Source organism: Callospermophilus lateralis, chromosome X, assembly GCF_048772815.1.
Source record: "Callospermophilus lateralis isolate mCalLat2 chromosome X, mCalLat2.hap1, whole genome shotgun sequence".
Taxonomy (NCBI): Eukaryota; Metazoa; Chordata; class Mammalia; order Rodentia; family Sciuridae; genus Callospermophilus; species Callospermophilus lateralis.
The window spans coordinates 35422876-35436422 of record NC_135325.1 but is presented as its reverse complement, the minus strand read 5'-3'; the positions used below and the strand labels follow the sequence as shown (position 1 = coordinate 35436422).

The following is a 13547-nucleotide window of genomic DNA, read 5'->3' as shown; positions in this document are numbered from 1 at the left end:
ATGCATTTTACCATCATGATAACTAATTAGAACAAATTTAAAAATTTTTAAAAAGAAGTAAAGGCTAACTATCCACAGACTTAAAACCCAATCATGAGACAATGCTCAGCATATATTAATGTCAGTTTTTTGTGCATGCCTGTAATTCCAGCTGTTTAGGAGGTTGAGGCAAGAGGATCACAAGATCCTGGAGGTCAGCCTGGGAAACTTAGACATTGTCTCAAAAAAATATTTAAAAGGCCTAGGGTGTAGTTCAGTGGTAGAGTGTTTGCCTAGTTTGTGTGAGGTCCTGAATCTGATCCACAATTTAAAAAAATTACCTCTTGCAAATTCATGAGACAAAAAATATTGAATTTGCAATGCAAATTGAAAATAAACAGAGGTCAGAAAAAAACAGCAGTCACTGACTTGAGCAGATGAGTTTTTTCTTATAGTAGTATTTGATTTCTAGTGTGTTTTGTGTGATATTCAACTACAAAGCAGATTTTGAAGCAGTTCAAAACCAAAGTTGCTATCATAGAGTTCCATGAAATGCAATTATACAGAGAAAATCAAATATGGAGGAAACAGTCCAGTACATACCATTCCCATAGGAAAAGAACAATGTCCAGTCACCCTGACTGGACCTCTTTTGTGTTTCAGACTTTAACTACAGGGCACCTGGCTTGCCTTCTTGGATTCCTAACTCCTGGCTTTTAATAACTGCTTCTCTCTTCAGAACCTTTTGTTTGTTTGTTTTAAGAATACTTGTATTTCAAAAATACACAAAAGCAAAGGGAAGCACATCTAATTACTGAACAGAAGTAATATGTTGATATTTTGGTATATAAAATTAAAGGGATTTTTGGTCTATTGTGTTGTGGTGCTGGGGATAGAACCCAGGGCCTCAAACATACTTTCTGAGTGCTTGCTCTTTCACTGAGCTACATTCCCAACCCTTTTAGTTTTCTGTATGCATGTTTATACATTTTAATTTTTTGTCCAAATTAAAGTCATTCTCTGCCTACTATTTGTAACCAGCTTTTGTGTGTATGTGTGTTATCACAGTCAATTATTATATAGACTATATATATAGTCTCTCTCTCTCTCTCTCTCTCTATATATATATATATATATATATATATATATATATATTTATATTCAGGGCTTGCACTGGGGCTCAGTGGTAGAGCGCCTGCCTGGCATGTATGAGGCACTGGGTTTGATCCTCAGCCCTACATAAAAATAAATAAAGAAAATAAAGGCATTGTGTCCATCTACAACTTAAAAAATGTTTTAAATAAACTGAGAAATATTTTTAAAAATATATAGTCAATTATAGACTATATATGGCCAATCATTGTATATATTGTATTATTGTACATATTGTATATTATTGTGTATATATATATATACATATATAATATATATATAGTCAATTATTGTAAACTGTAGTCACCCTATTATGCTATAGAACACTGGAAAGTGTTTATTCATCCTAACTGGGTTTTGGTAACCATTATCTGAAGTGTATCTCCCTAGCTTTCTCAGCCCCTAGCAACCACTGTTAATTTATGAGATCATCTCTTGTGTGTACATGAGAGCACATAGTTCTGGGGATGGAACCAGGGACCCTCTACCACTGAGCTACATGCTCAGCTCTTTTAACTTTTATTTATTTTGGGTTGTGATCTCACTAGGTTGTCCAGGTTGTCCCTGAACTTAGAATCCTCCTGTCTCAGCCTCCCTAGTAGCTGGTATTGAGATCAAATATATTAGCTTCCAAAACATTATACATGTTTAAGATGAAAATACCAATTATTCTGATGGGATCATTCCACATTGTGTACATGTATCAAATTATCATGCTGTATCCCACAAATATGTATATTATGTCTCAATTAAAAATAATGCTTAAAAAAGTGATCGACAATTTGGTTCTGAGGTCAAACTATGACTCATTAGCCAGACTTTGGTTGATGTCTTTCTCATGTCCATGACACTATGAAGAGTCAGCCCCCGACCCCCCCATCACCTTGGTGGACTCCAGTTCTAAGGGATATAAATTTTAAAATGCCATGGACTTAGACCATGCAGGTGCTCTAGAATCCCAGATTCCAGGAGGGAGGGAACCAGTCAGTGAAGTCTTCTAGGAAGAGAGAACACTAGAGCCAGTCTGAAATGGAAGTCTGACAGAGAGCACGTGATGACCCGGACACCCCACCCCTGCCCCCACCCTTGGCTCCCCAAAGTCTGGCCTGGCCCTTGCTGATTCCCTTATCTGCCCACTCCCAGCTGCCTCCCTGCTGGTTGAACTGTTGCCCTCAGACTTCTGGGCCTGCACCCCCTCCACAGGGATGGGGGAGGGAATGGGGTGAGGCCTGGTCTCAGAGGCACCCCACTCCCCACCCTTTACTTCCTTTCCTGAGCCCTTCATCCCATCCAAGAATGAAAAAAAAATGTGGTGTGAGTTCGGCATCAAACCCTTGTCTTAGGCATGCCTCCAGTCTGCCCTTCCCCATAGGACAGATGACCCTACCTTGCCCCCAAACTTGCAACTTTTGTATCTAACAATAACAATGATGAGAATTAAAATTTGCAGAGCACAGGGTCTGTGGCAGGGCCGGCAGGCCTGTGTTCTGAGTGGTTACATTTAATTTAGGGGTTGGGGGGGTCTGCAATGATATCCACTTTCCAGGTGAAGCAACTGAGGCTTAGAGGGGAAGGTTTGCCCAGAAATCAGGAAGCAAATCGGTATGAGAGCTGAGACAAGAACCTCCGGCCGTAAACAGCCTCATTTCTGTGCATCTACTCCCAGTTTTGAAGAAAGGTACGATTATACACAGTTACTCCACGAGGACCTGGTGAGATTGGGATAAAATTATGCCTGGGAAGTGCTTAGCACCGTGCCTGTATTTTCTCAGCAATTAAAGTGGCTCTTGATATTGTCTTACTGCTTGCTAGTAAAACATTAGTATCAGAATTAGTGCTATCATTGTTATTATTCTTAAAATGAATTATAACCAGTTTTAGAATTAGTATTAATAACAATATTAGCATTAGATAAGAATTAACATTGGGTTAGTACTGTTACTATTGACATTATTAGTATTAGTATCAATATTAGAATTAATATTACTATTGGAATACTATTACTAACAGTGTTACTATTGGTGTCAGCACAATATTAACATTAGAACTAGAATTAGTAGCAGTGTAAGTTAGAAATGGTTAGAAAGGATCCAGTACTATTCCTTGCATACAGTAGGTTCTCAATAAGTAAATAAGAATATTTTAAAAAATCATTTAAAGTAAACTTTATTTTTTTTACATTAAGATTTCATATTCAGCTTGACATGGTGGCACACACCTGTAATCCCAGAGATTAGGGAGGCTAAGGCAGGAGGATCGTGAGTTCAAAGCCAGCCTCAGCAATTTAGTGAGGCCCTAAGCAACTCAGCAAGACCTTGTCTCTAAATAAAATATTTTTTAAAAGGGCTGGGGATGTGGCTCAGTGGCTAAGCACCCCTGGGTTCCCCAGTACCAAAACAAAAGAAAGAAAGAAGGAGGGTGGGCTGGCTCCAGCGTCCATATTCTGACACACCATCATAGGAGTTCTTTGTCCTTGTTTTCCTCCTTACCATCTACAGTAAGGGCTTGCACAGAGGCATCACACAGCAGATCAACAAATGACAAACATGGCCTTCTTGTCTCCTGAAACCTCCAACTTTGCATGTGAGGACACAGACCCAGAGAGGTAAGATACGAATGGTCGACTGTCTCTGGGGTGGGCTGGTGCGCCAGCAATGGACAGGGAGGGAAGTGGACCCACTGACTCCTTGCTCTTTGCTCTCTGTGGACCTCAGTCTCCCTATCTATAGAATGGGTGTCTAGGAGAGCTCCCTGTCCTACAGAGTTCCAGAGCCATGATAAAGGAGTCCTATTCCTTGCCCTATTGGGACCCAAGTTGAACACTTACTGTTTCTATGTGTGTCAGATGATTTAATATGGATTACTTAATACACAGACCTGTCCATGTGAGTCACTGTGGTTGTCATTGTTAATGTTTGTGGGATATGGGGCTGGGGAGGAGGGTGGGGAATGGGTTACAAGGGCCAAGTGACCTTCTAGGGGTCCCTCGGAGCAGGTTAAGGGCAGAGCCGCATAAATCCACATCATTTCACATCCCCCTGGTCCACACACCCCAGCAGGGCTTACCCGGATTGCCACCTGGGTCTCAGACTCTGTCTCTGACTCTCTCTGTCTCTATGCCCCTCTCTACACGGTCTTTATCTCCCTGCTGGGTCTCTCTATCCTTATCCTTGGTCTCTATCATTTTCAGGGTTTTGTGTCTACTTTCTGTCCACCTCTGTCTTTCATTCTCTCTTTGCCTTTCTCTGTGTATCTGTATTTAACCGTCTCTGGCTCTTTCTGGATGTCTCTCTCTTCGTCTCCCTTTCTTTCTGTGCCCTCTCTCTGCCTTCTTCCACCTCTCCGTCTCTTCCTCTTTCTATATATCTCTGTCACTCTGTCTCCTGGTTTCCATTTCTTTCTGTTTATCTGTGTTCCTGTCTGTCTCTCTCCCTTCCCTTACCCACCCTATCCCACTCCTGGAGTCTCCCAGGGAACCAACCCTGGATGTCACTTCAGTTTCCCGCCTTCAAGGCAGTATGGCGGGCAAGAAGTTAAGGCCACTGTCTCTGGGAGTCCCCCCACCCTGCCCCCCAACCCCAAGACAGCCTGTTACTGCTGCGCCAACAGCCACAGTCGCCTCCATCTGATAAGACTTATCTACTGCCCCAGGGCAGGCCAGAACTGGCGTAAGCCCCAGTCGCTAAGTGAGTGTGCCCTTGCCTCCCGCCAGCCGCCAGCCCCGTTCTAGTCCCGCAGCCTGGGTCATCAAGTTATTCCATAGACTTTGGTTCCAATCCTACCAAAGTTGTCTGAACCTTATTCTTCTCACCTGCAAAATGGGTACAGTCACAACCCTCCTCTTCCCGCAGCCAGGAAGGCTCACATACATAAAGGTCCAGCCCAGATCTGGCCCAGCACACAGTGGGGGCTTTCCTCACTGCAAAGCCCAGTGGAGTCATGAAACTATATCCTCTGTTTTTATTTATCTTGGCTTTAGCCCATGTCACTTGGCTGGACACTGAAGTCCATAGTAGCCCAAGTTGAACAGGGTCCAAGAATGCCATAGAGTGGGCAGGTATGGTGGATGAGGGCCCCCAGTGCCCAAGACATGCCCCATGAGCAGGGGGCACGCCCCCTCCCCTGAACTGCCCCACCCACTGGGGCACCAGCCACTCCCTGGGGAGGAGGGAGGAGGGAGAAGAGACAGAGGGAGGGCGGGAGGGAGCCTCAAAGGCCAAGGCCAGCCAGGACACCCCTTGGGATCACACTGAGCTCACCACATCCCCAAGGTGGCTGAACCTTCTGCACCAACCTGCCCAGGTCAGTCTCACCCCCCAAAGAGCCCCCAGCAGGGCAAACCCCCATCCTGCTGTCCTAACCCCACGGCTGCTCTCCTAGCCTACTCCAGGCTTCCTTACCCACTGCTTGTCTCTAGAGTATCAGCCACCCCTGAGTCCCTTCATAGCAATTCAGACCCATTTCTGTCTTTCCAACCCTGTCTGTATACCAGATCTACCCCCAAACCCTCCTCTCTCCACACAGACTTCCATTCACTCTTTCCAAGATATCTGTCTCCCTGAGCCCTTACCTTTGCTGTTCATAACCCCAGATCTGCCTCCCCTAAACATCAACTCTGTCCTCCCAAGACATGCCTTCATCCCCCCAAATCCTATCTCTGTCCCAAATCTGACTTCCAATCACCCAAACTTGTCTGTCTCCCTGAATGCTCCCCACAAACTTCACCTCTGCTCCCCCAAAGCTATTTCTGCTTCTATGCCCTTATCTGTTCCATAACAACCTTGTCTCTGCCCCAAATTCTCTCAGCTTCCCAAACCTGTCTCTAACCACCAAACCCTAACTTTATCCTCTTATCCCCATCTCAGATTCTCAAACCCCACGTTTGTTCCCTGTGACTTGTCCCTGATCTCTCCAAATCATTTCTATCTCCCAAACCCTTACCTGCTCACCAAAATGTGTTAGTTACTCCATATATTAAATCTAGCCCCCCAAAATCTGTTCTGCTGTATGAATCTTCACATCTGCCTTCCCTAAACCCTACACCAGCCCTAAAACACGTTTTTACTCCCTGAATGTCTCTGGCCCCAAACTTTCTCTACCCCAATTCTATCTTTGCTTTTCAAAATCTTCCCATGATCTATCTCTAATCTATCCATCCAGGTTGATTTCTGATTCCTAAACTCTCTCTCTCTGTTCCAATAAAAACCTTGGTCTCCTCAAATTTTTCTATGATCCTCAAAATCCATCTGCTCCCCAAACTACATCTTGAACTTTTCAGTTCTGATTCTCAAACTTCACCTGATTTCCCAACTTCATCTGTTTTCCCAGCATATTTTTGAACCCAAAATGTCTCTGAATTCCCAAGCTTGTCTCTCCTCATACCCAATATTTGCTTCCCCAAAATGCCATAGTTACACCTCAGATTTCTCTGACTCCTCAACCCCATGGCTACCCCTCATACGCCACCTCCGACTCCCCAACTGCTATATCTGGCCCCCCACTTTGGACCCTATCTCTGCTCCCGTCGGTCCTGTGAGACCCTCCCTTGAGGGCTGGATAGGGATGTTACCTGGGGAGAGGGGCTGGGGCCGAGGGAGAGTTGAGGGTGCCTGGCTGCTGCCTGTCGCCGTGGCCGTTGGGGCAACACTTACTCTAGTGGGGCTGCTGATAAGGAGCTTTCATATCCCCCAGCCTCGAGATAAACTTTATCTCTGTCCGGAGAGTGATAACTGGGGTGGGGGGGCCAGCCCTTGCTAGGGGAGGGGTGGGCAGCCCTAGACCCACCAAGGTGCAAGGTGCAGGAGGCACAGTGGGCCTGGAGGAAGATTATGGTGGTGAAGATGAGGGAATGAGGGAAGAGTGGTGACAGAGAGAGACACACACAGTGACACAGAGGGAGAGAGAGAAGGGATGGAGAAACAAAAGGAGCTGGGGAAAAAGACACACCAAGCTAGAGAGAAAGCTCAAGAGACAAGAGAGACATGAAGCAAGATAATGGAGGAACAGAAAAAGTGACAGACTCAAAGAAATAGTAAGACAGAGACAGAAGGAAAGCTGAAGAAAGAGAGAGTACCAGCAGCAGAAACGCAGAGAGCAGAGAAAGGGACCCAAAAACAGAATTGTGGAAAGAAAGAGACAAAGAATTAGAGACATAGAGGAAAGAGATGGAGGGTGAGATGGGGAAGCACTTTATCCAGGGAGAGACGATGGGAACCTTGGGGCAGAGGAGGTGGTGGTGGTGGACACATCCATGGGCTCTGTTTTGATGCTTAGCCTATCTACACAATGGGTCATTTAGACATCTAGGAGTAGGGGGACAGTTTGAAGATAGCTTTCCATTCCATCTCTGTTACTCCAGCCTACAGATAGGGAACTAAGCAGGCAGGGCCAGGGACATGTTTCCTAAATCCTTGTCCTGGGCTGCATGTGGCAAAATATGCTTAGGGTTATGGGAATAGAAAAAGAGGCATGGAAATAAGGTTAGAGGGCTCAGAGAGAAATAGGGGGAAGAGACAGTGGGGGACACAGAACTAGAAACATAGTTGAAGAGATGCAGAGACATTCAGAGAGAGATGAGTAAAGAGGGAGACAGCAAGAGTAACAGATACCCTGGGGGAGAGCTGAGAGAGAGAAAGAGGCAAAGAGATGTAAAGAGACATTGAGAGACATGGAGGGACAGAAAAAGGGAAGGGAAACGTCAGACACTGATAGAAGCACTCAGAGAGGGCAAGATGGATCATAGAGGCATAGAAAGTTGAGGGGAAGCAGACTTGAAGAGAATGGAGTCAGGGAAAAAGAGACTCAGGGAGGCAGAGAGACAGAGAGACAGAAACATAAGACAAGATGGAGTCAAAGGTCCATCTCCAGGGTCTTCTCCTGTCACCACCTCCAATATAGCAGATGGGGAAAATGAGGCCTGGGAATAGTGGGACTTGAAGGTGCCTGAAAGCAGAACTGTGGTGAGCCTCTCCAGGGGAGAGAGTATGGGAGAGGCAGTACCTCCCACCTGTCACCCTCCTCAGAGGAAGCCAGTGGCCTTGGGGTGATTTCAAAAGTTGGGCGGGGATGGCAGAGATAAGCAGTGCGGGGTACTGACCCCCCCACCATGGAGCAGGGAGGAACTAAGGGGGCCCTCTGCCTGCAGACCCAACAGAGGTGGGGGAGGGGGAGTGAAGCCGGAAACCATGGTGTTTCTGAGAAAGTCAGAGGGTAAGATGCAACAGATAGGAACGAAGTTGGGGCGCACAGGAGGATGAACCCCAAGGTCCTGGGGGAAGTGACCAAGGGCTTCAAGGGACCCCTGGCTATGCTCCCTATCTCACCCTAACTTTTATAAAATAGGAGAGGAGGAAGGGTGGGGAGCAGAGTGAATAAGAAAAAGAAGTAGAGGAGGAGCTAAGGAAAGAGGTGGGAGAGAAGATTGAAGGAAGAAGAGGAAAAGAAAATGGATTAAGAAAAGGGAAGGAGAGGAAAGAGGAGAGACGCAGGGAGGGGAGAAGGAGAGGAAAAAGGAGCACAGGAGATATAGAAAGGGGAAGAGAGAGAGAGAGCATGAAAAAGGAGAGAAGAGTTGTTGAGGAACAAAAAGAAGAAAATACAAGGGAGAGAAAATGAAGAAGGCAAATAGGAAAAGAAGATGAGAATTAGGAAGGAGTAGAAAGAGAAGGAAGAGGGGGAGAAGAAGAGAAGGAAAAAGAGTGGAGAATTGGGGAAAGAAGAGATGGAGGGGGAGAAAGGAAGGAGAGAAGAGGAGGGTAAGCGGAGGGAGAGGAGAAGGAAAACAAGAGAGCAGGAGAGAACAGGAGGAGGAGAGGAAAGAAATGGAAACTGTTCTTCAGTATGCATAAATTATTAGCATACATGTGTGTAGACACAAGCATGATGTGTTGTTTGCCTGTGTTTACACTTAAATATAAATGGCATTATATCTAAACATATATCTTCAACTTTGTTCTTCACAGTACACTGTTTTTGACATTTATCTATGCCCTGAAGAATAATTATACATTATAAGTAACCAAAGAAATACAGATTATAAATAATATATTAATTTTTCACACTTCAAAAAATGGAGCAAGAAGAGAATGGGAAATAAGATGAAAGGAGGGGAGGATGAGAAGTGAGGATGGATTGGAAGGCAAGAGAGATGAAAGTGTGGGAAAAGCAGAGGAGGAAGAGAACGAAAGGAATTGGGAGGTAGAAAGGAAGTATATGGATGTTGAGGAGAAGAAAAGAAGGGAAGAGGAGCAGGTGGAAAGGGGAGAGGGGAGAAAAATTTCTGCCTAAGGACCCTTTCTGTCCTCGCAGGTCAAACTCCAGAGGCCCCATGGAATACCCTGGCCTGGGGGCCCTGGGGACCTCAGAACCCATGCCTCAGTTTGTGGATCCTGCCTTGGTGCCCTCTACACCAGAGTCAGGGGTCTTCTTCCCCTCTGGGCCTGAGGGCTTGGATGCAGCAGCTTCCTCCACTGCCCCAAGCACAGCCACTGCTGCAGCGACTACACTGGCCTACTACAGGGACACTGAGGCCTACAGACACTCCCCAGGTAACTCCATTGGGTGTCTGTCTTGTCATTGGATAGATGCTGTTGGGGTTGCCATGGAGATCCTTAGTTAGGTCAGAATCCCACTGAGAAGTCATCTTAATAATGACTGGAGCTTTCTATGTGAATGTGCTAAAACTTCTCTCTACTTAGTCCTGGGAATTCCAATGCTCTTCAACTTGCCACATTGGGGCAGCCATTTGGAGAAGTAGGTTGGAAGAATGTGATGGCTGCCCTACCTCTCAAGTGATCCAGGAGACTCCAAATCCCAACATCAGTCTTCAAAATGCATTTGGTAATGGTTGGATGTTACTGATGTTGCTGTGGTGACCAGTGGGTCTCAATCCAAGAATCACCCAATGGCTGGCAATTATTTTGGTAGCCTATGGAAAGGTTGGAATCCTAGCTATCATGTTGGAACTGTTGGACAACATTGCACCTTGAAAGGTCGGATGACCTTTGATCTCTATCCTTCTTACCTCCTCCCTTTCCTTCCCCACCCTATAACAGTCTTTCAGGTGTACCCACTGCTCAACTGTATGGAAGGGATCCCAGGGGCTTCACCCTATGCTGGCTGGGCCTATGGCAAAGCGGGGCTCTACCCTACCTCAACTGTGTGCCCCAGTCGTGAGGACTCCCCTCCTCAAGCACCGGAAGATCCAGATGGGAAGAGCAACACCAGCTTCCTGGAGACCTTGAAAACAGAGAGGCTGAGTCCTGACCTCTTGACCCTGGGGCCTGCATTGCCTTCATCTATCCCTGTCTCCAGTAGTGCTTATGGGGGTCCTGACTTTTCTGGTCCCTTCTTTTCTCCCACTGGGAGCCCCCTCAATTCAGCAGCTTATTCTTCCCCCAAGCTTCGTGGAAGCCTTCCTCTACCTCCTTGTGGTGAGGGTCTCAAAAAGGGACTGGGAGGATGAAGTAGGTCGGGGGGTAGCCCAAGACAAACCAACTGAGCCTCTCTCTTTCCCTCTTTTTGCTCTCCCCAGAGGCCAGAGAGTGTGTGAACTGTGGAGCAACAGCCACTCCACTGTGGCGTAGGGATAGGACCGGTCACTACCTATGCAACGCTTGTGGCCTCTATCACAAGATGAATGGGCAAAACAGGCCCCTCATTCGGCCCAAGAAGCGCCTGGTAAGAATATAGGCCTGCCTCACCTGTACAGGAGCTGTTGCTCTTACCTGTGCAAGAGCTTGTTCCCACCTGGGACAAGAACCCACATCCTCTCATCATGTGGGAATCCATGTCTTCAGATGTACAGGAAACTACTGCCTGCCACCCTACATAGGAACCACTGTGCTAACACCACATAAAACCTTTGCCCTTTTCCTATATAGGAATCCCTCTATCCTTTCCCCATTTGGAAACTTCTGTCCCTTTCCTATACAGGGACTCAGCTCTGCACAGGGCCTCCCATCCTCAACCTCCCCATAGGGGCTTCAAAGCAGAAACCCTGTCCTGGGTCTCCATGATTTCATTGAACTAGGGTGCTACCTGGGTGTGTGCGTTAATGTTGGGATGGAACAAAGAATAGGCAAGTGCTCTACCACTGAGCTACACCTATCTCCTGCCATAGAATATTTTTAACTGCCCAAGTGATTCTGATATGCAACCAAAGTTAAGAAACATTAATATAGTCCATTACAGAATACAAAACAAAAAAGTTTTATCCTGAACAGGAACTCCTGCCTCAATATGTCCTCTACTCTTTAATCCTCCTGACAGGGCCTATGAGACCCTGATACCTTTTTTTCAGTACTAGGGATTGAAGCCACTGAGCTGCATCCTAGCCCTTTTTACTTACTCTGAGACAGGATCTTGCCAAGTTCTTGAGGTTGGTCTTGAACTCGCAATTCTCCTGCTTCTGCCTCCTGAGTCACTGGGATTAATTAAGCATGTACCACCATTACCTGCTAATATCCCCCTTCTTCACCCCACTCTCTTCTCTCTCTCAGTTTGTATTAAGGATTAAACTACCACTGAGTTATAGCCCTAGCTCTTCTTTTATTGTATTTTGAGATGGGGTCTCGCTAAGTTGCCCAGGTTGACCTTGAATTTTCAATTTTTCTGCCTCAGCCTCCTGAATAGCTGGGATTATAGGTGCGCACCACCATGCCTGATTCTCTGATTCCCTCTTCTACCTCCCAGGACATTGATCTCACATTCTTTTGTCCTCCAGATTGTCAGTAAACGGGCAGGTACTCAGTGCACCAACTGCCAGACAACAACCACAACACTGTGGCGGAGAAATGCCAGTGGAGACCCTGTGTGCAATGCCTGTGGCCTTTACTACAAGCTACACCAGGTGATGCCATGCCCCTCAGAGCCTTTCCTGTTCTCCCATCTTCACACCATGCTTCCCAGTCTCAAGCAGTCTTGTTCTACACTGAGCCCTCTTTACTCTTCAGAACACTATCTAATCTCTCTTCCTTCTTTCTCCGCCTTCCCCCTTTCCTTCCTTGCCCTTTCTTTCTTCTCTCTTCTCTCCACTTTTATACCTTCTTTTAGCCTTCTCCATTCCCTCCTTCACTCTTCTCCTTCCCTTTCACTCTCTCCTTGATCTCCAGTCTCTTTCTTCTGGTCTTAAGCTAACTTCCCTACCCCTATTCTAGGCCCCTATTCTGGAGGCTTTGCCAAGCTCAAGAGTCTAACAACCTCAGGATTCCTTAGGATGATATATCTGCCAGCCCAGGGCCACACTTCCCTAGTCCTTGAACCAATTTCCTTTTTTTTTTTTTTTTCTTTTGGTACTGGGGATTGAACCCAGGGGCACTTTACCACTAAGCCACATCCCCAGCACTTTTTTTATTTTGAGACAGGGTCGCAATAAATTACTGAGTACCTTGCTAATTTGCTGAGGCCAGCTTTGGACTCCTGACTCTCCTGCCTCAGCCTCCAGAGCCACTGGGATTACAGGTGTGCACCACTATACCTGGCTACAATTGCCTGTTCTTAAAGAAGCTGGGTAAAGCCGGGCACCATGGCACATGCCTGTAATTCCAGCCTCTCAGGAGGTGAAGGCAGATGATCACAAGTTCAAGATCTGCTTCAGCAATTTAGTGAGGTCCTAAGCAATTTATCAAGACCCTGTCTCAAAAATAAAAGGGACTAGAGATCTGACTCAGTGGTTAAGTGCCCCTGGGTTCAATCCTCAGTACCAAAAAAATAAAATAAAAAGCTAGGTAGAGAGGATGTCCCTATCCCAGACACCTGAATTGAAGCTGAAAAATCTCCGTGACCTTCCTTTTGGCAGGTGAACCGACCACTAACCATGAGAAAGGATGGTATTCAGACTCGGAACCGCAAGGCATCTGGAAAAGGGAAAAAGAAGCGGGGGTCAAGTCTAGGAGGAACAGGAACAGCTGAAGGACCAGCTGGTGGCTTCATGGTGGTGGCTGGTAGCAGTGGTAGTGGGAATTGTGGAGACGTAGCCTCAGGCTTGACACTGGGTCCTCCAGGCACTGCTCATCTCTACCAAGGCCTGGGCCCCGTGGTACTGTCAGGGCCTGTTAGCCACCTCATGCCTTTCCCTGGACCCCTGCTGGGCTCACCCACAGGATCCTTCCCCACAGGCCCCATGCCTCCCACCACCAGCACCACTGTGGTGGCTCCACTCAGCTCTTGAGGGCACAGAGCATGGCCTCACCGGGGAGGTGGCTCTCTCCTGTTGCAGCCAGCACTCTATACAACCCAACCCTCTGGGCCCCAGTCATTACCTGCCTGGATTTTCAAATATTTTGTAAAATAAAACCACTAAAGTTCTGAAATTGGAAGTGTGAGTCTGTTTGTAACTGAATAAGTATCAGTGGTAAGTGTGGTGTCTGTGGTTCTCTGATGACAGTGTCCAGCCGTCATGTATGACTACGTGAGCC

General features: G+C 46.6%; 1 protein-coding gene across 1 annotated transcript; it reads left to right on the top strand.

Moving 5' to 3' along the window:
- The first annotated feature begins 9457 nt into the window (after positions 1–9457).
- On the top strand, positions 9458–13300 carry Gata1 (GATA binding protein 1). The gene is made up of 5 exons (XM_077107605.1): positions 9458–9677; positions 10185–10562; positions 10664–10809; positions 11855–11980; positions 12929–13300. Exons 1-5 carry the CDS (start codon positions 9458–9460, stop codon positions 13298–13300), a joined length of 1242 nt encoding a protein of 413 aa, XP_076963720.1.
- Positions 13301–13547: the final 247 nt, after the last annotated feature.

What these genes read in the sequence shown, in the direction of transcription:
- Gata1 (XM_077107605.1), top strand. Translation starts at nt 9,458, where the DNA reads ATGGAATACCCTGGCCTGGGGGCCCTGGGGACCTCAGAACCCATGCCT. An exon ending in CCTTCCTCTACCTCCTTGTG is followed by an intron (nt 10,563 to 10,663) that starts GTGAGGGTCTCA and finishes TGCTCTCCCCAG; the next exon opens with AGGCCAGAGAGTGTGTGAAC. An exon ending in TTCGGCCCAAGAAGCGCCTG is followed by an intron (nt 10,810 to 11,854) that starts GTAAGAATATAG and finishes TTTGTCCTCCAG; the next exon opens with ATTGTCAGTAAACGGGCAGG.